This window comes from Drosophila novamexicana, unplaced genomic scaffold (genome assembly GCF_003285875.2).
Source record: "Drosophila novamexicana strain 15010-1031.04,08,12 unplaced genomic scaffold, DnovRS2.1 tig00001270-arrow-arrow-pilon, whole genome shotgun sequence".
In the NCBI taxonomy this organism is placed as follows: Eukaryota; Metazoa; Arthropoda; class Insecta; order Diptera; family Drosophilidae; genus Drosophila; species Drosophila novamexicana.
In genome coordinates this window covers 796,431-820,333 of record NW_020824847.1, presented here as the reverse complement: position 1 = coordinate 820,333, position 23,903 = coordinate 796,431, and the positions used below count along the sequence as shown (strand labels likewise).

General features: G+C 42.3%; 3 protein-coding genes across 5 annotated transcripts in view; 2 read left to right on the top strand and 1 right to left on the bottom strand.

Annotated features, from left to right (window-relative positions):
• LOC115766895 (flotillin-2) overlaps window positions 1-23,903 on the bottom strand; it is a 119,560-nt gene that overhangs the window by 81,515 nt on the left and 14,142 nt on the right. The window lies entirely within an intron of this gene.
• LOC115766812 (glucose dehydrogenase [FAD, quinone]) lies at window positions 5,180-7,078 on the top strand (the record flags this gene model as incomplete). The annotated part of the gene is made up of 1 exon (XM_030710847.1): window positions 5,180-7,078. A coding segment is annotated over exon 1 (1,899 nt), but the record flags the coding sequence as incomplete, so codon positions are not given.
• On the top strand, window positions 20,594-22,715 carry LOC115766894 (glucose dehydrogenase [FAD, quinone]-like). Its single transcript, XM_030710966.1, has one exon. It carries the CDS (start codon window positions 20,594-20,596, stop codon window positions 22,448-22,450), a length of 1,857 nt encoding a protein of 618 aa, XP_030566826.1. The 3' UTR covers window positions 22,451-22,715.

Below are 23,903 nucleotides of genomic sequence, written 5' to 3'. Positions count from 1 at the left end.
AAATAATAAAACCCATATGCTCTGCGTTTTTGCTAAATGCAAAAAGGCACTCAAGTGAGACAACAACAACTACAACAACAACAACAATAGCAACAGCAGCAATTGCAAGCGGCAATATTTTGCAATCGCCCACAACAACAACTGCGCGCAGAGACACACGACTGCGAGATACATTTGAAAATATATATGGAATACATGAGTAAAAGGAAAAGCAAGTAAAACATTGACGCAGCACTTTCCTAGATAAGTAGGCTACAACACAACAGCAACAACAACAACAACAACAACAACAACAACAGCAATCACACACTGTGACTATTTTTTGCAAGCTTGCGCAAACAACAATTCTGCAAAGCAAAGCCAACTACAAGCCCTGCTCCACAACAAACTTCGCCCACGCTTAAGCCCTGGTTGGGATATTGTCAAGCCTGCGCTTAAACTGTTTGCGAATTATAAACATAAAAAGGAAATATTCATGTAGAAACAAATTATGTGACGAGAATTTACGCGGCTAACTTAAATAACTGCCACTTGGATTGTGCAACACTTTATCAGCTGCTTGTTAGCAAAATGTTCAAGGCAATGCCGACTGCCACATTAACGTCAAGAGTATCTTTATTGCATTCAGCCTGACTAGAAGTTTAAATGTGCTGGTTTCGGAGAACAATAAATCAAAAGCAGCAGCTACACAGCAAGTTGACAGAAAAACATTATTATTTAAAAATCTTTATTAGCTGACTAGAAGTCATGGTTAAAAGTAAGTGCCAGTTAACGATAAATTGTTTGCAAGAGTGGCAACTCCGTGATAGTAAGGGTGCAATTATTTTGCCACAAATTGGCAGCGCTGCGCAGCTAAGCACTTGTTGAACATGAGAGTGAATGAAATTACGCTAAAGTGCTTGTTAACTTTGACACTGACATTTGGCTAACGGATCTAACAGCGAGCAGAAATGGATATAAATTGATATGCAGATAGCTTAGCAGCATGCTAGAAGAATGTCTTTCATATATCAAATGATTCAAGTGCTGGTTAACTTTGACAGTAAGCTGCAGCAGCAACTTTCTACATCTGGCAACGCTCTGCCAGGCTGAGTGGTTCTCTGCAATGGCTTGAACTTTTCGGTCTGCTGCAGTTACGCTGCGCACAAAACTAAAGACTTAGGACACAAACTAATGAAGAGGCAACACGCAGCAGCGGCAACAACAATTAAACATTGCAATTAACTTGGGTGCTGTTGCAGCTAAATAAATAACAACTGAACAACATAAATTTGCCGCAACGCACTCAACTGTTAATTTAATTATTAATAGCAACAATTGCTCTTGCGGCTGCAACTAAATGAAGTTGTTGCTGTTGTTGCTGCTGTTGCTGCTGTTGGTGTTGCTGTTGCCTTTGGCACATTGACCCAAGTGACACGCAGCCTGAACTGATTGCTGTGACTTTGTGCTTTTGACGCCTGCCAAGGTGACTGACACCTAACAACCCCGAGAGCAGGCGACAACCCGGCAACAACTTGTAGCCCAGACTCGTGTTGTTGTTGTTGCTCTTGTTGTTGGCCATTGACTTTGGCCTCTTGGCCGAGCAGCGTTTGGGTTTTTAGTTTTTTTTTTTTTTGTCGCTTTTTATATTTGTGGCTTACGCCAAATTAACGCACAAAATCATTTTAATTGCGCGCACATTTAACAGCTGTTGTTGCCAGTCAAGTGCCGGCGCATCCATCAGATACAAGATACATTTGTATCTATGTAGCGCGTGGGCGTGCCAAACTTGACAGTGCATTTGCTTGGCCTTCAATTGTTGGGCCCAGGAAGTGCTACAGCTAATTGGCTGACACACAACAAACACACACACACGCACACACACAGCTCATTTGGCAACAGCAAATGGCTAACAATAGCAGCAGCTTTTTGTCGAGATGCCCAACTGGTTTGTCTGGCCTACCTGGCACCACAGGCAAACCCATGCCATGCCATGCCATGCCATACCATTCCCCCTTCCCCCATTCACTCGACCCCGCTTCCCCACCATCTCTTGGCTAGCCCCCCAACTTGGGCCGCCTCAGTAAACTCGTTTGCCGCTGACCCAATTTCATGCCACTTATTTTTTTTTCGACTTTTTACAAATATTTTATTTAGTTTTGGCTTTGGTTATTTTTTTTTTTGCACAACAACAACTGAATTTATCTGAAATGCGTGCGCTTTGGTCCCGGGTCTCAGTTTCAGTTTCAATTACAACTTCAGACACAGCTTCAAGTTGCGGCTAGCTGCCTTAACAGAGAGGGGGGTGAGCTCAGACAGCGCTGAAGATCGAGCTGAAGCTAGAGCTGGAGCTGAAGAAGTCGTTGAAGCTGGGCTAGAGTTAGCTCTGGGCGCAGCCATTTGGCCTCTCACTCGAGCGCAGTCAAGCGGCAAAAACAATTTGGCGGCACAGTGGCAGGTGTGAATGTGGCAACAATTCGACAACCACTCTAACATACCCTGTAATTTGCATGCCTAAAGGCCCCAACTAGACTTTTAACAATTCCAATTCCAATTCCTCGAATTCATCTATGTGTCGCATTCGTAAACGTTTTAATTCAAACAACATTCGTAAGGAAGCTTGAATTAAATATTTGATAATATATGCTTTGGGCTAAATATATAAAATTCTTCGAGATGTGGAGACCTAACGCAAAGGAAACAACGTGTGCATGTGATAAACAAGAAGCTGCTTTCCAGCATTAAAGGCTTTAACTTTACATAGTCTCTGAGCGGGTTGATCTAACCACAAGTATATCAACTGATGAACTCACAACTCAGTATACCCTTTTAGAAGCAAATTAATGGGTGCCAGCTAAAGCTACAGATATTACACACTCTTAGCCAATATTACCCATTAATTTATGTGTAATTTCCCAGGTCAACAGGCTTAAGTATATGTTACTCTCTCTCTCTATTAAGTCTTTAAAGATTCTTAAGAAAAATCTCAGAGCAGTTCTTATCAAATTGTACACCAAAGCTGCCAGTTAGACTCAAATAATTGGATAACACTTCAGTTAAATGAATTTTGCTGAAATATGTCATTTCCTGTCTGATACTATGTTAATGCTCTATATATATATACTGTCTAAGCATAATGCCCAGGCAAACAATGCGGCTCGGCTCGTTACTTAAAAGGTAGTTTCTCATATCTTTACCGTTATTTACAGTGCATAATGTATGAATCAACTGGTGGGAACTACTTATTTCTATATACCCTGGAAAAGGTATATTGGTTTTGTGCAAGTGTTTGTAACAGGCAAACGGCTGCAGCTCCGATTTCATATATTATGTACACATTCCTGATCAGCACGAAGAGCTAGGCTGATCTGGATAACTACAGACACTTTCAATATTTTCTTGAACTTGAAGATTACAAGAGCTAGATATGCCTCACTTTAAGTGGAGGTTCTTGTTGAGTTTAAATAGATCTTAAAGATTTCACTATTTGATTCAGTTCGCCCAAAATTCTAAAGAAAACAATTTAAAGCGAGATCCTTGTTGCTTGGTATGTGTTTTGTACATTAAAAATAGTCCCTGAGAGTTTTCATAAATATCGGACATTAAATATCGAAGTAATCAATATCAACATGCATTATGCCAAATATATACGGATAAAGGGATAAGTACAGAAGCAGCTGAAGCTGGGAAAAAAGAACCTAGAATGTTTGTAAGGGCACCTTGACACTGGATTCGGGGTATCTTCTAGTCGTTCACGCCCAGCTAAAGCACTCTTACTTATTGTTGTTTCGTTTGTTGTTACCCATGCTGCATAGCCGGCTAGCCTAAGAGAGAGAGAAAAAAAAAACAGAAAACCAAAGAGCTTAACTGTTTACTAGACGGACAAACAACGCAATGCTGCACGTTTCAACACCCGCACGATAACAAGCCAACAACAACAACAACAACAATAACGACAGCAACAACAACGTGACAACAGCTGATGTTGTTGTTGTTGTTCAGTCTTAACGGCTGATCGAGTGACAAGGCGAATGAATTATGTTTAGTCCGATAAATAAATGAACAACAAAAAGATATTTCGTATGTAGATTTGTTAAATTTACCAATCGAGCGCGCGCCAATTATAACCGAAAGCAACAGCAGCAACAACAACAACAATAAACAATTTGGTAGCTCTTACATCAGAGCTTGTAGATATTGTAATAAAAACGAATGGCCCCACGATTCGAAAGAAAAAATAGCAGCAGCAACAACAAAAGATACTTTTGTATCTTTGTTGTTGCTGCAGTTTTTAACGGCATTTTGCGTGGTTTACATTCATTACAAGCCGCATTTGTTGTGGCTGCGGCTGCCAAAGCGGTTGCGTTTTTTTTTCAACACTTAAACGATATTGGCCCCAATCGACGTCAAGGTCGGCGCTGCAAGTGCCAAACGCCAATGGCCCTTTTCTGGGCAGAGCAAGGGGGCGGGGGGTGAGGGACGGGACACTTAAAAGCCATTGCAACAAAATTTGAAATGCAAGCGTCCACTGCAATCAACAACAATGCTCAACTAATTGTGAATGACTTCGATTGCATAAAGTGTAACACTTTAAAGGTAGCCGTACCGGTACGGCAGATATTCGTTTGGGGGATTTACGAGGCTGCACACGGTTAATCGCTTTAAAATTAATTAATTAAATGAGTACAAGCTGAACAGCCTGAATTGCCACTTGGTAGTGCAATAATCTGTTGAAGATACTCAGATACACCCTCTGAAGGTAGGGCCCCTTGACGTTGGGATCGCGTGACCTTGGTGCTTAGATTAAGACGGTCCCTAAAACGTTGGAAGTTGGAAGAGTCACAGAAATCAGCAAGACAAGTAATTAAACCTCGTAGAAAATTTTGAACTAGACACTCCTATAGTTTTTATTTGAAAACATATCTAAATACCTATCGATAAAAACAAATTTCTTTCTCTTGCAGCTATCGAACGTACAATAAAAATAGCTCGTGTGAAAAAGCAGCAGCAGCAGCCTCACACAGCGGATTGAAAGGATCGAAGAAGACGCCACGCCATGCACAAGAGAAAGAGACCCTAGAGAGAGAGAGAGAGAGCGAGCGAGCGAGAGAGAGACTAAATCAAAAGCCAGAAGAGAAACAGAAAACCCCAAACAATTATCCAATCGTTGCCATCATTATCATAGTAGAACCCGACAAATATGGTGCTAAATCTCCTCTTTATCACGACGGTCATCAAGTCCACATTCGGTGTGGTAACCACTGGACTCTGGCTGATACCCTTGCTCTTAGCGGCCATCACCTATTATCGCTATGATGCAGTGGATCCGGAATCGCGGCCCTTGGACCAGTTGAATCTCTGGCCCGAATATGATTTCATAGTGGTGGGCAGCGGCTCGGCGGGCGCGGTGGTGGCCAATCGACTGAGCGAGCTGCGCAAATGGAAGGTGCTGCTGATCGAGGCCGGGCCGGATGAGAACGAGATCTCGGATGTACCCTCGCTAGCCGCCTATTTGCAGCTAAGCAAACTCGACTGGGCCTACAAGACGGAACCCTCGACGAAGGCTTGTTTGGGCATGCAGAACAATCGCTGCAATTGGCCGCGAGGACGAGTCCTGGGCGGCTCCTCCGTGCTGAACTATATGCTCTATGTGCGTGGCAATCGGCATGACTACGATCATTGGGCCTCGCTGGGCAATACCGGCTGGGATTACGATCAGGTGCTGCACTACTTCAAGAAGTCCGAGGACAATCGCAATCCCTATCTGGCCAAGAGCGCCTACCATGGTCGTGGCGGGCTGCTGACCGTGCAGGAATCGCCCTGGCACACGCCCTTGGTCGCCGCCTTCGTGGAGGCGGGCACGCAGCTGGGCTACGACAATCGGGACATCAATGGCGCCCAACAGGCTGGCTTTATGATTGCCCAAGGCACCATACGACGCGGCTCACGCTGTTCCACGGCAAAGGCGTTTCTGCGCCCGATACGCCAGCGTCCCAACTTTCATTTGTCCATGAACTCGCATGTGACACGCATCATCATCGAGCCGGGCACCATGCGCGCCCAGGCCGTGGAGTTTGTGAAGCATGGCAAGGTCTATCGCATTGCGGCACGTCGCGAGATTATATTGTCAGCGGGTGCCATCAATACGCCACAGCTGATGATGCTCTCAGGTCTGGGGCCGCGAAAGCATCTCGAACAGCATGGCATACGTGTGCTGCAGGATCTGCCTGTGGGCGAGAATATGCAGGATCATGTGGGCATGGGCGGACTAACGTTTCTCGTGGACAAGCCCGTGGCCATAGTGCAGGATCGCTTCAATCCAACTGCGGTCACCTTCCAGTATGTGCTGCGCGAACGCGGACCCATGACCACATTGGGCGGTGTCGAGGGTTTGGCCTTTGTGCATACACCCTACTCCAATCGCAGCATCGACTGGCCGGACATACAGTTCCACATGGCGCCCGCTTCCATTAACTCGGACAATGGTGCGCGAGTCAAGAAGGTAATGGGTCTTAAGGAGTCCGTTTATCAGGAGGTCTATCATCCCATTGCCAACAAGGATAGCTGGACTATAATGCCGCTGCTGTTGCGTCCACGCTCCAGGGGCAGCGTTCGCCTGCGCTCGGCCAATCCCTTTCACTATCCGCTCATCAATGCCAACTACTTTGATGATCCGCTGGATGCCAAGACGCTGGTGGAGGGCGCCAAAATTGCGCTGCGCGTTGCCGAAGCGGAGGTATTCAAGCAATTCGGCAGCCGGCTCTGGCGCAAGCCGTTGCCCAACTGCAAACAGCACAAGTTTCTATCCGATGCCTATTTGGAGTGCCAGGTGCGCACCATATCGATGACCATCTATCATCCCTGTGGCACCGCCAAAATGGGTCCCAGCTGGGATCCGGAGGCCGTTGTCGATCCACGACTGCGCGTCTATGGTGTGCGCGGGCTGAGGGTCATTGATGCCAGCATTATGCCGACCATCAGCAGCGGCAACACGAATGCTCCGGTCATTATGATCGCCGAAAAGGGCGCCGATCTCATAAAGGAGGATTGGCTCAACAATCCCGAGTATAAAGTCAAGCGGCAGGATGGCTACAGCGACAGCGAGCCGGCCGCCAGCAGCAATAGCAACAGCAACAGCAGCAACATTCACAGCAGCAGCAGCAACAATTTAACGCTAGCAGCAACAGCTGCTGACAGCCTGACAAGCAGTTAGCTGTGCCTGTCGTTGGGCAGGGGTCAGGTGTGCTCAGGGGTCAACTAGCTTTACAAGACTCAAACAACCGAACGGACAGTCCGACTGTCGCACTGTCGGACTGTCGCACTGTCGGACAGTCGCCTTCATGGACAGCGTGTTGCTTTTTTATTATCAAGTCCCGAACAAAAGTTTGCCATTGTTTCAATCTAGTGTTAAGACAAACAAACGAACAAACAAAAGTTCGCCTTTTTGGGCTGCTATCACATAACGCCAAACAACAACAACAACAACAACAACAATCAACAATAGTTGGCAACATTAGCAACAATAACAACGACAACAACAGCAAATAGTTTCCCATGCAAACATTTATCCCAAAATGATGTAATGGCGTGAAAAGCATGAAATCGAGTCATAGTTATGTACCATATATAATTTCTAGACTCTAGTTAAGCTAAACATAATTATTGCAATTATTATTACATTTTATATATATTCTCTTTTTTTTTTTGTCTTATTTAATTTATAATGAAATATTTGTATAGTAAATATTTTTGACTATTTATAAGCCACTTACGAGCATAATAATTATTTATAAAAAAACATCTGAACTAAAGTTTATTTAATAAATTTAACTCATTGAAATGAAGTACTATTAAAATGCTTGACTAGCGTATACCCTACATATCTGTTTAATATTCATTTTATTTTAGTTTAATATCTCACTTTTTCCAAAGGGTTTTCTTAAATATAAAAAGCTAGCGTCTTTCTGCAGGCTGTATGTATATCAGATTCAGCCAGATCGAGCCACTAGATCATATAACTAGGCTAGGAGTTCTAGATAGAAAAACTAGACCCTACTTTCTGCAGTTCAAGCTTCTCACTTATAAGATTCACTAAGCTTCTTATATATGAGCGAAATCATGATCAGGTCGGATTGCTATAACATAAAGCTTCATAGCAAGAATCAGCTGAACAATAATTTCTGGTATGTCCAACTTTTCTATTCTTCAAGATGTAAACACAAGATAAACTCAGCTATAATTTAGCTTGACTGCGTTCAGATAATATCTGCATAATCTGTTCCCATGGGAACAGTTGTTCGAAAATAAAGCTTTCCTATATCATTTCATATCCCCAAAGTTATTTGATTTACGACTTGCTGTTTTGCCTTGTTTTGTTGATATTTAAAGCTGATGGCAAATAAATTAGCCCTAGTTTAAATAAAGGATAAATCAACTCGTATGCGCTCAAGAATATAAATAATCAAACTTGTTTGTTGCCATCGTTTGCTAATTACATAATTCTATTAATTTTGTGTGTCATACATTTTAATAGATATACCCGGCAACATTAACAGCAACAAGCCCAGAGCTTGGCCCAACCACATCAACAATTTATGTCGTCCGCCTAAAAGCAGGCAACACAAAAATTGTCAACAGCAAACAACTGGGGCGTGTCCATAGAGATGGCTAAGCCAACGATGAATGGCTGCCTCATACGATGAATAAATGCACGAGTATATGAAAGTAGACGCAAATATACTTTAAAATAGGCAATTTTATAATTATTTACATACTTTATAAACGTTTCATAAACGTTTTTTAAAGTAATTGGCATTCATTGAATTTGATAACATGATTTATTTACGCTCAACTTCAACTAATTGCTTTTAACTATTTATAAGCTATAAATTGGCCTGTTTGCATACGTTCATTGAATGTGTTGACATCATTTATTTACGCTCACTTTTAATATTAAAACAACACAATATTTACGTTCCTTTCCATGGGGCAATTAATCGCAAATCAATTTAAATTTAAAATTTACAAAAATTAAATATCGATACAATTTGAAATAAAGTAATCGCTTAGCTTAGATTATTAATTCTTGTTTTGATAAAATCACTTTTTGTCGTTTGTATTAAATCAAATGCAAATCAATTGCATTTGGTAAATAATTGATTTGTCAGCAAGGCAGCATTTGCTTCATACAAACGATAGTTGCGCCAGGCGCATATCTAGCTTATGAGAAATTTATATAGCCCAACAGTTGGGCGCAGTCATTAAATGACAAAGCACAAAATGACACGCAAATGCAAATTGAATGAAATTAGCTGAATTAATAGCTCGTTGCTTCAGTTTTACCAAAGAGCGACAGAACCTGATATCGACGCCATATACGGCTTCTGATACCCTGAACCCATTGAAAATGGGTCAAATAAAGGGTATAATGATTGTGTGAGCATGTATGCAACAGTCAGAAATCGATATTATATTCTCTTGATCAGGACGTTGAGCTGACTCGAGCTAATCAGGTCAGTTCCCCAATTCTCCAAGCTGTTTCCCTATTTGAACTCGTTAAGCATAGCTCGAAAATGATTAGAGCTAGGCGCACTATGTATGTATGTAGATATTCATATGGTATACACAAATCAAGATAAATACTTGCGCTTTAATGTATTCACAGTAGGGTTTAGCATATTTAAGCCCTTACAATTTTATAAGAATCGGAAAGAAACTGAAGAACATTTTATCGATGATGTGGAAGAAAAAAATGAAAAGAAGCAACACAACCGCTGTGCAGAAGGTAACTAGAGATGAGGGTATCACCTAGTCGAGCACTCCCATTGTTACAAGTTTTTGGTTATTTGTTTTCTTTTTGGCCCTGACAAAGGGCGCATCAGCGATAAATTCAACTTTGAACTTGGCCACAACACGAGCCACTCGCCGCGAACAACGCCCAACAATTTGGCCATAAATCATCTCAAGAGCTTAAAATTGGCGACCTTGAACAGCAATTTTCATGTCCATAACATCGGAAGCCGGAAACTCCATTGATTCAATACAGCTTGAATCGACTGACTATTGACTAATCAATGCAAATTGCATTAGGTATTTTTCCGGCTAAGAAAAAACGGAAACGTGTGTCCAACACATACGCACACAAGGTGTTAAAAGCTAAGACCCTGCCCGGAAAGCCTTCCCAAATGGCACAAGAAAACATTCCACTACAAAAAAAAAACTGGCTCTGCGATAAAATGTTAATTTTGGTTGACTTAATTAATAAAGTTTAGCTAACAAAAACAAAAAAAAAACTAAGAGTTGACTCTTGACCATTTTACAGCTACATTTTACACTTGGCTAACGGTCAGCAGGCGGTTAAATACGCAGTTGAAGGTCGTCGAGGAGGTGCGGTAAAGCGAGCAAATTGTTATACCTGTTTATACCCTGTACTCAGGCAAAGAGGGTCATACATATGTGTGCTGTGTGCAGGCACAAGATATTTAGTAGCCCATAATAACATTTGTTTAAGCCAAGAGCGAATACAGGGTATCTTAGAGCTCAAACTATTTACTGTCTTTTACTTCCTCTTGTGATCTCTTCTGCGCATTTGTAGACTATATATACTATAGGGTGTGTGATTGTGAGGCATTCACAACTTGAGCAGAAATGAACTCAGAGTTAGCTAGAGAAATCATATTGGGTATGTGGTCTATTGGACCCCTGTAGCCTATATCTAGGGTATGTGTTTGTGAAGCACTCACATCTCTTATGATCGTTTGTATGTTACATCTACATTACAGGGTATGTGACTGTAAGGCACTTTTAACTCTTGCATGCTATCTCTGTCCCGTACAGGGTATGTGATCGTAAAGCGTTCACAACTAGAGCACTTAAAGTTATTTAAGCATTGCGTATTCGATTCTAGTATTAGAAAGGAACACGCAGAAATTAATTCAGAGTTAGTTTGGCATGTGATCTCTCGTGGGCGTGTGTAGGCTACCCCTCACTTAGTACAGGGTATGTGACAGCGAAGCACTCGCATCTCTTGTGGTCGCTTGTATGTTACATTTATTACAGGGTATGTGACTGTAAGGCACTCTCAACTCGAGCATTTAGAATATTTGATGCATTACGTATACGCAGCCATTAGAAGAGTTCCCTCATAAATAAGCTCTGAGCACAGCGTCCGCCCAAACAGACCACCTGAGCTCGGAGTCTAACAGCGTTTGAGTTGGCAAATTTGGTTCATTGTGTGGACTTAAATAATTATAGAAACGAGCACAGAGCATTTACAAATTACGTTTACACGTGATTATGGCATTTGAAAAGCTTGGTTTGAGCATAACGTATACGCAACGTTGCATGCAGACGCAGCACATGCAGCATTTGGCTGCAGCTGCTGTTGGCTTATTCTGCCGTTTGTCACCAGGTGTGCCCTTCGCCGAGCCAAACAAATCTTGGACGTAGATACATAAAAATTTGGCAATGCAAAGCAAAGCTAAAGCGAGCCATTAACTGGGTCAATGGCTGACGGAAGTTAAATCGCATCAACAAACTCTGCGCGGGCAACAAGTTGTTATTGTTTTTGTTTTTTTTTTGTATTTTAGTATCGAATGCATGAACTTCCTTTTTTTGTTCGGCGTCGTTACGTGCCACTTAGAGGTTAATAAACTTGTTATAGTCTGATATGATTTGTCAATTAGCATTTGCATGCGAATCCGTTAGACAAGAGCCAACTCACGCAGCCCACCCAGTTGACCCAGACCCAGTGAACTTGATCTCTAGCCAAAAGACAAAAAACAACAACACCAACAATAAAAACTAAACTGAAAAAGAAAAAAATATTAAGAATTTCAGGGCTAAGAAGTTTTTACCACGCACGCTTCGCAACCAGCTAGACTTTAAGTTTGGGCTCACCTGTAAAGAGAGAGAGACAGAGAGAGAGAGTGAGAGGTTGTGTATTAATTATTGAAGCTATTTTAAAAATTACAACGTCACATTGAAATTGTTATTAATGATTGTCTGTTGGAGACGGAAATGTTTTGAACGCTTCTACAGAACATCTAACGCTGCATCCAACCGGTCTCCCCTCTCTAGATTTGGCCCTGTATTTAAGTAGCTATAATCGCTTCCACGGCTTACACTAATATAAGTGGCAACATAATCAACGGCATCATTATCACACTTGGCTCTCGGCGACTGGTTTATTAGAATTCTTAGCGGCGACCTTGACTTAATTTCAAGAGCGCTGGGCGTTACTCAATGCCCGGAAATAGGCCACTGGCCCGCCAATTAAAATACCCAACAGACAATGTACGCATATATGCGGTTCATCAATGTAACTGCTTTGTTTTGCTGTAACTGAATCGTCTATCTAATATGTGCGCTTATAATCGCTAATTGTTCGATTGTGCATATAGAATATCATTACGTAGCATGGCCAATCGGATAATCGGACAATCGGACAGTCGGACAATCGGACAGTCGGACAATCGGACAGTCGGACAATCGGACAGTCGGACAATCGGACAGTCGGACAATCGGACAGTCGGACAATCGGCCATCGATAAGCCGATTGTCCGGCCGATGACTGCCGTGACGCAGCTCTTGAAGTTCACTAGCCCAACGTTTGGCAGTTGAACAACATTTTCGATTTCAGTGTGAACCCATTTGTATACCCTTCCCCAGGCTATTATAATATTTGTGAAGAGGCAAGACAAATCAAGTTAAATATATTACAAGATATTAAATTTGGTGGATGATGTTTCGGATTCAAATTCATTTCCAGCTACAATAGACTTGTATCTGCGCTATTATAAGTTCGTTTTATAGGTCTACACCCACTTTTACTCCCATTTATGCCGAGAAGGAATCGATTTTCCAAAAAGTGTGAAACACCCCTCAAATGAATTCGAGCAAAGCTCTTAGAAAATGAGTTTAAGGCCGATCGAATAGTTAACCAAAATGTTGCAAACCAACATGAAAAACACGATTTTTCCACACTTGCGGGTGGAATTTCTCGAGAGCCCCTTTTCTATTTTATACAGTTCTATAAGAGGAATCATTCGCTTTTTGAGCTTTTCCATTTTCCAAGCTACCTTCAAGAAAATCAGCATTCACAAGCTACATTATTCTGGCCACATATCTGCATAAACGTATCAAATTGCACTTCCATAATATTATTGACGACAATCAAAAGGGCATTTAGGGCTTCGGCGTGTGGAAGTTAGACGTTATTTCTTTTGTTGTTTGAACATATAATGCATAATTGCCAAGCATGTGGACAATTGTTCAGTTTGAATCAGATCTTAGCTCTGACAATTGCCGATTGTCAGTCAAGTGCCATTCAGTTGACTGGGCTCATAATTATTTTGGTAGCACTTTTGTTTGCGGTCAGCTCGTGAGCACTTTAAAGTGTGCAATTATTTGAGATTTTTTTTCTCGTATTTAACAAGCTGGAAGTGACGTCAACGGCTCAACGATCCGCCACATCAAATGAATAAAAAAATATACATAAAACATTTTTAAGTGTCGGCATTCAGCAAGAGTTCAAACACTTGCAGAACGGAAGAAGAAGGAAGGAAATGCACAAAGTGGGTGTAGACAGCTGTCAAAATAGTTGTCACTATCAAGATTATAATAATTATTTGCCTAAAAAAATATATATGGAATGTGTAGAGAGAAGATTAACGATCTTTTTCTAGTGTCTCAATAAGACGAATGGTAACCCACAGACGGATACTTATACAAAAAACTATTTCTACTGACTGATTGACTGACGGATGGTCGGACAGATTGACGGACGGATTGTCGGATGGATTGATAGACGGACAGCTCCTACTGTATTTACCCAATCTCATGTAATTTCACGTTTAGATGAAGTTTTGGTTCATTTCAACCGCAAGTGTGGAAAAAGTGCGTAAATCATCAAAGGCGGAAATCAATCAATCAATCAAACCAATGGATGCATGTGTGTTCAAAGTAGTAGAGCAATTTGAGAAGTATTGAAAAAGTGCTATTCAATCACCGTGCAAAACCGTTTAATACCCGCTATGCACGTGCTCAAGATTGGATATCTGACACATATTAAAATAGAAATACTATCCACAAGAAAATAATCAAATAAAACAGAAGCGACTGCATCACAAAGATATTAAAGCAATAGCTCTGCGTTTTATATTCCAACGAATTAATTAATTTGTCACACGTCAAAAACGTGACACTAGACACCCGAGATGAAAGAAACTGGTCTTGGGGTGTGTCCGTGGTAACAGCTCAAAAAAGCAGTGTATTCAGGGAACAAGACATTATTATATAATTTATCGAGAAGCTAGGCTATCATTTCATCATATTTCGAAATATCAAGAGAATCAGATGCAATCAAATCGTGTTCTCTTCCGCAGCTGCTGCCATCATGGAGTGCGGCGCTATGAATCTATCCGTGGCGCCCAGGATGGTGATGCCACGTGGATGTGGACTTGGATTGTCCCAGCAGTGTTTGTACCAGGCCGTCTGCTGGCGACTCAGTCCAAAGCCGGCGGCCAGGCGCTCGGTGCAGTAGACCAGGCAACGGGTCATCGTGCGCAACATGCGGCCCCAGCGCGAGTCCAGCTCCTGTTCATGCTCGGGGTCAACTGGCTGCTCAGCAGGGGCAGATGTTGCCACCTGTTCCTGATAGCCGTTCACCGGCGATAACTCACTGGCCAAAGCGGCAGCTGAGGGTCCCGGCTTAGCATGGAGCGCCCACTCCACTTGATCCGGGGTGCTGGCCACTTCCTCCGCACTGTGGCTCTTAATGCTGCTATTTAACTGCTGATGCTGCTGCTGCTGCTCCTGTGCACCGGAGCTGGACATCTTGCTGCCGCTTGTTGTTGTTGTCGTATTCACAGTACCTGGCTAGCAGATGTATGCCAACAATTTGATTGCTTTTCGGAATTTGAATGCTTGTAGCTTCAGTCAGACAAGGCAGAGCTTTTTGAATTGTTGTTTTTTGAATTAAGTACTCCAGCCTACTGAAAATTGCTGGGCCCTACTTTAACTCAGAGTACTACACAGAAGAGTTATGCCGCCCAATGAATGCAAGTGTACCTAATTGAAACAACTGTACCCAATTTTACATAACTGTATATTATATATTATGGTACACTACCGTACCCTATATGCAGCATATGGTAGTCTTACTAAATTTATCAAACCTAAAGTACCCTAAGGTACAGTTACATGGTGAATCCAAATGTACCATACTATAATATTTTTTAACATACACTACCCTTCCATACTCGACGGTACGCTACTGTACCCTACTGTACCTTACTTTTCCTTAATGTACTCAACTGTACTCTTAATAACTCTACTATACCCTACTGTACCCTACTGTACCCTAATGTACCCTAATGTACCCTACTGTACCCTTCTGTACCCTACTGTACCCTACTGTACCCTACTGCACCCTACTGTACCCTACTGTACCCTACTGCACCTTAATGTACCCTAATGTACCCTAATGTACCCTAATGTACCCTAATGTACCCTACTGTACCCTTCTGTACCCCAGTGTACCCTACTGTATTCTAACAAATTGGCTAAGTAATATGCTATTATTATTTTTAGTATTTGCAACATGTGATAATAATAAAAAAATTTCAGTTTGACCGGCTTAGATCTTCAGCTGTGGAGTTTTGATATAATTTTTTATATATATTTTTGATACACAAATTATCTATGCATTTATCGAATGCGGTACTTCAAAACTGGTTTATTGCTTTTTACTACCAATTCTAACGTTCTCTCTCGCAATCAGCGCTAGTTTGTTTCTTTCTTGGTTTCTTGACGGTGTTTTTTGTGTGTCTTTTGCTGGCAACCTTGAAGATTCTTTGGTAGAAGATTTGTGTGTTGGTTCGTTATTGCTGCAAAAAACGATTTTCATGTTTGGCTTTTTTCATTTTGTTATTTTTTTGTTTTTTTTATGGTTGATTTTTTATGTTTAGTCATATAACAGGGCGCAACTTCTCTCTACTCGAATATATGCACAGATATATATGCTTATTCTACGGCTGTTTGCAAAATAAATATTTACGAGTGTCTACAAATCGAATCCATAAATGTAGCAAAACAATACAAACGATTTGAAGCTATGCGATTGTGAAATTCACTCATTAGCAAGAGTCAACGATATCGATATACTAGATGTATACCAGTCAATACGATTCCACAAACATTTAGCTTAGCTTCAAACTAATTAAATCTTTGCATTAAACAATAATTAATGCAGCGGAATAATATACACAGAAAAATATACATTCAATTAGAGCAGCAATGTAGAGTACATCGAGACGGAAAGCTGTTCAAGCAAGTTTGAAAACTAAATATACACATGAGTATAAAAAACGCGCATGCTCAACGGAAAATTACTTTTCAGACAGTTCAAAATACAAAGAATATAAATACTATATAAAAAAGTACGCGTATACCAAAAGTTTATGACTGTAACTTAGGAAATTCTTAGACAATATTAAATATTTCAAATGAATTAGCTTTGTTTATGGCCAAAAAGACTGCGTACCAAATTTCAGAGCTCTAGCTTTCAGAATTCCCGAGTTCAGACCGAAAGTTGAGTCACAGATAAAGTATACCCCATGTTGCAGACCAAACATTTACAGGGTATACAGAAAAAACCCCAATAGTGCGTAGCTGCGTATTGTATGTAAATTCTGATTAATAAAAATAAGCCGCAACAGGCTGAAAACGAGTCGCACCCAGTTGAACACAATCAAGTATGCCGACGACTGTCGCCAAAAAGAACAATCTACACGGCGACAAATTAATGGCTAGTGAAGCGGCTGGGGCTAAGCCAAGACCAAAAAAAACCGTCCAGTCATCATCACTAGACAAGACCATCGAATCGCAGTCATGCTTTTTTTTTTGGCTGAAATGCTCCAGCAACAGCTGCGTCAACACGGACCTGCCTGATTGAGCCAAAGTATTGCAACAGGCACAGAGTTCATGAGTGGCATGCCACAGTGCCACGCCCACGCAGACGCAGACAAATGTCAGAGTCGCGTCCCCTAAACTAAAAAGACAAATAGAAAAATAACAGTGACAATTTCGCGCCATAAAAGGAAAAACAAAGACGAAAAACAGCCGCCAAACGCATTTGGCCGCAGTTTCGCCGGTTGAAAAGTCGGTCAAAGACAACGGCTAACAAAATTCTTGACTACTTAGCAGCAAATTGGCAAAACAACAACAACAACAGCAGCTAACTATCGATTGTGCCGAAAACTTTAATTGCCGTTAGGCGCGCAGAGTTGCCAACTATTGCGAAATTGCGCACCAGTTGGCAACGGCGCTACCTTGACTCGAATGCCGCCGCCTGAATGTCATCGATTCTTGTCAAACCTTGGTCGCCAACCAGCCAACGGGCCAACGGGCCAACGAGCCAACGGACCAACTGGCTCTGCCAAGAACTTGCCGGCAAGGTTCTGCCGCAGCTTTAGCCGCCGACGCATACCCTGCACAAGAGTGACAACAAATAACTGAGCCCGAACAATAACGACAAGCCGCCTACTAAACACCCTTGCCAACATGTGACCTGGCAATACTTTCATAGCATAGCTTTATATCTGACAGATTGAGCTTCATACGATTAAATGCGGCTTTGCAGATACTTTGGATATGTGAAGACAATTGTCAAGCTCGCTATGGTCAAGATAGCTGCGCTTTTCTGGTAAATGAAGCCAAAGGGTATGTGCCCATTTTTCAGCTCGGTTTTATTCACAATTTATGGGCCCAACTCAGTGGAAGAGCTTTTTGCCTGTTAAACTAAGATATATATTGAAAAGCAGAAGATAAAAATGTCTATAAAATATTCAGTTTTCCTGTAATATTAACCATAGTTGAATGGCATTAAAGACAGCTCCAACTATTCGTGACAATAACATAATACCCTCTTCATAATGCCCTCTTCAAGGGTATATCAAATTCAAGTAAATCTGGTTCTTGACATAAGCTCAAACTTGCGGTTTTTGATTTGTGATTTGCTCGTGTTGACAAACGAAATGAGAAGCTGACTTTGCGGCTGTTTATTTGTTTTTGTTTTGTTTTGCTTAATCATTTTATTAAAAGAAGTTAATTTTAAGATTCACCTGATCGATTAGATAGTTAAAATGTCTTATTATTTCAATATTTCAATATAAAAAACTTTATTTTTGTATTTATATCAAAGTTGTTGCCTTTGGAATTATTTAAGCTGATTGATCTACTATTATAAACAAATATGATAATAATAACAAAAAACCTTTAAAAAAAGAGAAAATAAAATAAATTCCATACAGATTTTAAGTATAGAAAACTGAAAAACAGCAGGCGAAACATTCCACAATTGAATTTTTCTCCTTTTCCAATGTTGTAATTAGTTGTAAAACAATGTAGTTGTAATTGTCATAATTACAGCTCTGTGCTTGCATTCGAATAATTTTCCATTTCCATTTATGGGTTATTAATTTCTAAACTAAAACCGGTTTGCATACAATGGAAAGTTTACAAACTTAAATCCCAAAACCGCTTGCAATGTTTCGACTTTATGCTAAGTAGTAGAACCCGTCAAAAGAGTGTGTTTACTTAAACAGTTGTTGGTATTTGATCAAACACTGTTTTAAACAAATTACAAAAAAACTTGAAAGATCTTTTTGGCTATGTTTTTTGTTGTTTTTTTTTTAGTATGTCATGGGTCGGCGCTCGTGCTTTAATACAAATTCTACGATTCAATGCTGCGACTTCAGACGCTGACAATAGGTCGCCCATTCGAAGCCCATTCTCTTGTTAAATCATTCACATGCAAACGGAAATAATTAAAAGATTTACAAAACAAAGTCCAGCAAATGATGAAACTCAATGGTTTCGAGCGGCAGCTGGGCAAGTTCTAGAGCGCATACAACATTTTGTTGTTGAATCATGCAACTGATTGCAGTCAAACCTCGTCACAAGCCACGATCCGTTGCCATCAGCCAAGTTATTTAGAATTTTGAATTTGCAATTTCGAACTTGCAAAGCGATCTACTGATGCTACTAGCATAGTAGTGCTGGTCTTCAGACGATCGTGCGACTACAGCGATCCGGAAATGGTTTTCCCTTAACTTATCTAAAAATAATATGCTCGTTCGGATCGTTCGATATGTTCCCTCTCCAACTCTGGTAATATTACGCAATTCAGTTAAACCTGAAAGACATTTGAGTTTTATGCATTCAATTCTATTTAAAGGGTTTCTTGCACAGCTCTAGCTCTTGGTTCCTAGGGGTCAATCGAATTTACAGCGATCCGGAAATGGTTTTCTCTTGACGTATCTATACCCCGTAAAATTGTCTGCCACGCTCCCTCTCTATCTGTGCTAATAGCATGCATTTCAGTTAATCCGACTCGTCGTTTGAGTTTCATCCATTTGCTTGCAATTCTATCCAATTAGTTTCTTCCACAGTTGTTGCTCTCTGTTCCTAGGGGTCACTCGAATTAACAGCGAACTTACAGATTCTCTTAACGTATTTTTAAATACTATAATCGGTCAGAGCGTTTGCCATGTTCCCTCTCTAGCTCAGTTATTACTATGCATTCCAGTTAAGCCGACACGACAGTTGCAAAACTTCCATTTACTTGCAATTCTATCTAATTAGTTTCCTCCACAGATATTGCTGTCTGTTCCTAGGGGTCACTCGAACTTATCTGCGATTTCCTAATGCTAAAGCCAGGCATTAAGCTCTTATTGAGACCTGTTGTAACTACCTGTTGTCTGCTCTAATTGGATATGCATATGTTTCCTTCATTATACTCTACAATTTATCTTTTGCTTGGCTCGGTCTGTCTGGCATGTTTTTTGATCTTCGAATTATATTTCTTCGTTCAAACTATTCGTCAAATATTCGTCTTTAATCTGAACCATTTTTTTTGCTAATGCAATTGGATGACATTTTTATTAGCTTATTATTTATATTTTGTTTTGTATTATATTTAACATAATTCTAATTGCATTCTGTTTACAGCTACTCTGATCTGTATAGGATTAATTAATTCTTTATACCTGTCGTCTGTGATTTTTTTTTTTAAATTGAGGTGGGAAAACGAATTATCGCATTAGTTCCTATTGCATTCATGTTTTTGCAATAAATAACCGACTATCTTCGATACTATCGTATACGTATTTCGAAAGTTCTAGGCACAATAAAATTTGCATAGAAATTTATGCAAGAATCAAGAATTGTCCCGGAAAAAATGCTGTAAATCAGTTAAATGTCTCACTCGAAAAGAGCATACGGCAGGTCAGCAGTTGAATATTATCTACTATCGGTATCATAGGTATATGGTTAAGAGTGTTTTCTCTTCATTAATCATGCTCTTAATCGCAGCTAAGTGCAACTGCATATTGAATAATTGCCGTTTCCATTGCCTCGCGAAACGCATTGTGAGACTCTAACCCCAGCTCGAGCTACCCTCCGCAAGACCCGATGCCAGCAGCTGTTCGATGTAATTAAAACATCAGCTCGGATATAAATGTGATTAACTAGTAGTGAATTTCCTTTCTTCTAATGGATTCTATTCCCGAACTAATTGTTGATTCAGTTGCTCGCTGTCAGCTCAACTCTCCGGATGGGCATGCAACTACTCATGCTGTGGCCACTGTGCCTGATCTCTGCTGCAGTGGCCCAAAGCTACTATGGCAATGCCCTGGCCGATGCTTTGGAGCTGCTGCGACGTGGTCAAAATCAAATGGATCTCGAGGCCCTTGACGAGCGCGACCAGCTGCTCACTGAATATGACTTTATTGTGGTGGGCGCCGGCACCGCGGGCTGTGCTCTGGCCGCCCGCCTCTCCGAGAATCCCAAGTGGAGGGTGCTGCTGCTGGAGGCGGGCGGACCGGAGAGCTATGCCATGGACATGCCCATTGTGGCACACTATCTGCAGCTGGGCGAGATGAATTGGAAATATCGGCCACAGGCCTCCAACAGCTATTGCCTGGCGATGAACAACAATCGCTGCAATTGGCCGCGCGGCAAGGTGATGGGCGGCAGCTCCGTCCTCAACTACATGATGTACACACGCGGTAATCGCCATGACTATGATCGCTGGAAGGCACTGGGCAATCCCGGCTGGGGCTATGACGAGCTGCTGCCATATTTTCGCAAATACGAGGGCTCGCACATACCCGACGCGGACACGGGCAAGTCGCGACCCGGCCGCCAGGGACCGGTCAGCATCAGCTACTCCTTCTTTCGGACCCCTATTGCCACAGCCTTTGTGGAGGCCTCAAATCAGGCGGGCCTGCCGCACCGCGACTACAATGGCGCATCTCAGCTGGGCGTCTCCTATCTGCAGGCCACGGTCCATAATGGTACGCGTTGGAGCTCCAATCGCGCCTACCTTTACCCAATCAAGGGCCAACGGCCCAACCTGCACATAAGGAAGAGATCGCTGGTCACCAAGGTGCTCATCGATCCGCAGACAAAGACCGCCTATGGCATCATGGTCCAGACCGCTGGACGCATGCAGAAGGTGCTCGCTCGCAAGGAGGTGATTGTCTCGGCGGGCGCCATCAATACGCCTCAGTTGCTGATGCTCTCGGGCCTCGGTCCGGCCAAGCATTTGCGCGAGGTGGGCATCAAGCCGATTGCTGATCTGGCCGTGGGCTACAATCTGCAGGATCATGTGGCGCCAGCAGTGACCTTTCTGTGCAACGCCAGCTCGCTGAGAATACACAACATTGTGAACACGGATGCAGTGGGCGGCTATCTGCGAGACGAAGGACCCCTGCGCAATCCAGGCGGCGTGGAGGCCATTTCCTTCTACGGATTGGACGATGATGCGCGTGCCAAGGGTTGGGCGGACATGGAGCTGTTCATGGCAGGCAGCAGCCTGCATCTGAATCCAGCACTGCGGCTGGCATTCGGCGTCAGGGCGGACATCTATGAGACCATCTTTGGCGATTTGGAGAACAGCAAACTGGACTCCTTCATGATCATGCCAATGATATTGCGCGCCAAGAGTCGCGGACGCATTCGGCTCAAGAGTCGCAATCCTCAGCAGCATCCACTGATCGATGCCAACTATTTCGCGCATCCTTATGATCTGAACATAACAGTCCGCGGCATCGAGCAGGCGGTCAGCCTAATGGATCAGCCCGCATTCAAGGCGATCAATGCACGCGTGCTGGAGACGCAGCTGCCCGCCTGCCGTCATCTCGGACGTCAGACCCGCGCCTACTGGGCGTGTCATGCGCGTCACTTCACCTTCACGATCTATCACTATTCCGGTACGGCCAAAATGGGACCACGCAGCGATCCCAGCGCCGTGGTCGACGCGCGCCTGCGCGTCCATGGCATTCGAAATTTGCGTGTGGTGGATGCCAGCATAATGCCCTATCTGGTTGCGGGTCATCCAAATGGGCCGGTCTTTTTAATAGCCGAGAAGGCCGCCGATATGATCAAAGAGGATCACAACTATAGCTAGCGAAAGTGATGCCCCACAAATTAATAGAAAATGGATTGGCGGGGATCTTGCCGCTCACCCAACGATCGTTGTGGTTTTTTTTTGTCTGCTCTTCCATTTCTTTCCAATACCAATTGGTGACAGTTATAAGTGAGGATCGTGCATGTGGTCTAGCTAACGATATTTGGGATCTTTGATATTGTTTCCATGGAATAAAACACAGCCCACTTGGTTATATTTAGATCATAAGTCATTCATTGTGTACAATATCCTGACTCATAAATATTTGCCAAAAGTCTTCTGATATTTTCTTATTATTTCTTCTTCTTATTTATTTCCACAAAGCATGCGATCTTTGGATGAACAGAATGGGACACTTAAATTGGCCAACTAATATATAAAAGCCAGACTCTTGCACAGGCTGGAGATCGTGTAGAGCTTGTCTGTGAACTTCCCATTCAAGGTTTTTGACTATTTCATATATTTCAGCGTGCGTCGCGACTCCTTTGAAGACCACATGAGTCTTCTGGTCTCAAATTTCTACTGCAACTAATAAATGTCTTAAAAGTCTTCAACAGTAGCTGCAGGCAAAAGATCTTATTGACGATATTATCTGTATCATTTTTAGAGCTTCTAGCCAATGGGTTGACAAAGTCGATGCTCATAAAATCAAATTGCGTGTTCCGTAAGGAACCTTTATATGATTTTGCCCTTGTTCTTGTCGATCGACCAACTGTTTTCCGTAAGCACAGCATAAATTAAATTAATTACAAGCCTTCTGCAGAGCAGAAAACAACGTATAGGTGAACTTGACAATGCTCTTGTCGATCAGCCAACGCGATCGTTGCAGACAATTTATGCGTTGCTCCCCAATGGGTTGACATATTGTTGCTAAATGGAATATTAAAAAAAAAAATAAGAAAAAGAAACAAAAAAATGGGCTGTGCGCGTATGGTGGGCCCTTCCGCATTGAGAGCACGGGCAATCGATCTGATTTGATCTTCGGGCCAGACAATAAATCGAGAATCGCCGCTTAAATGGATGTCAAAATTGGACCCTCGAGATTGCCCTTAGGTTGCCCTGCAAGCTGCAGACAGTTTTGCGTAGCTTCCGCAATTTGGTCAATATGCTCTGGGGCTGTGATCGTGTGAACGATCAGCTCAAGTCAATGTCAGTGCGTTCGCTCAAATTTCGCTTTCAATTTGGCTTTGTGAACGTGTCCACAGTCATGCCAATGCTGCTGCTGTTGCTGCTGTTTGCCGCTCTGAAGATTCTTGGCAGTAATCGTTAACGTGAACAACGATCGCGCTGCCGATCGAGCGCGCTGCCGAAAAGATTCGCAAACACGATTCGGCCGAGACGGCAGCGCTTATATTTAATATTAAATTGAACTTGGCCAGAGCGATTGTCAGCATTACCAGTTACGAGTCCGATTGGGCAAGACGAACTAACGGCACGGGCCACGCATGCGCGC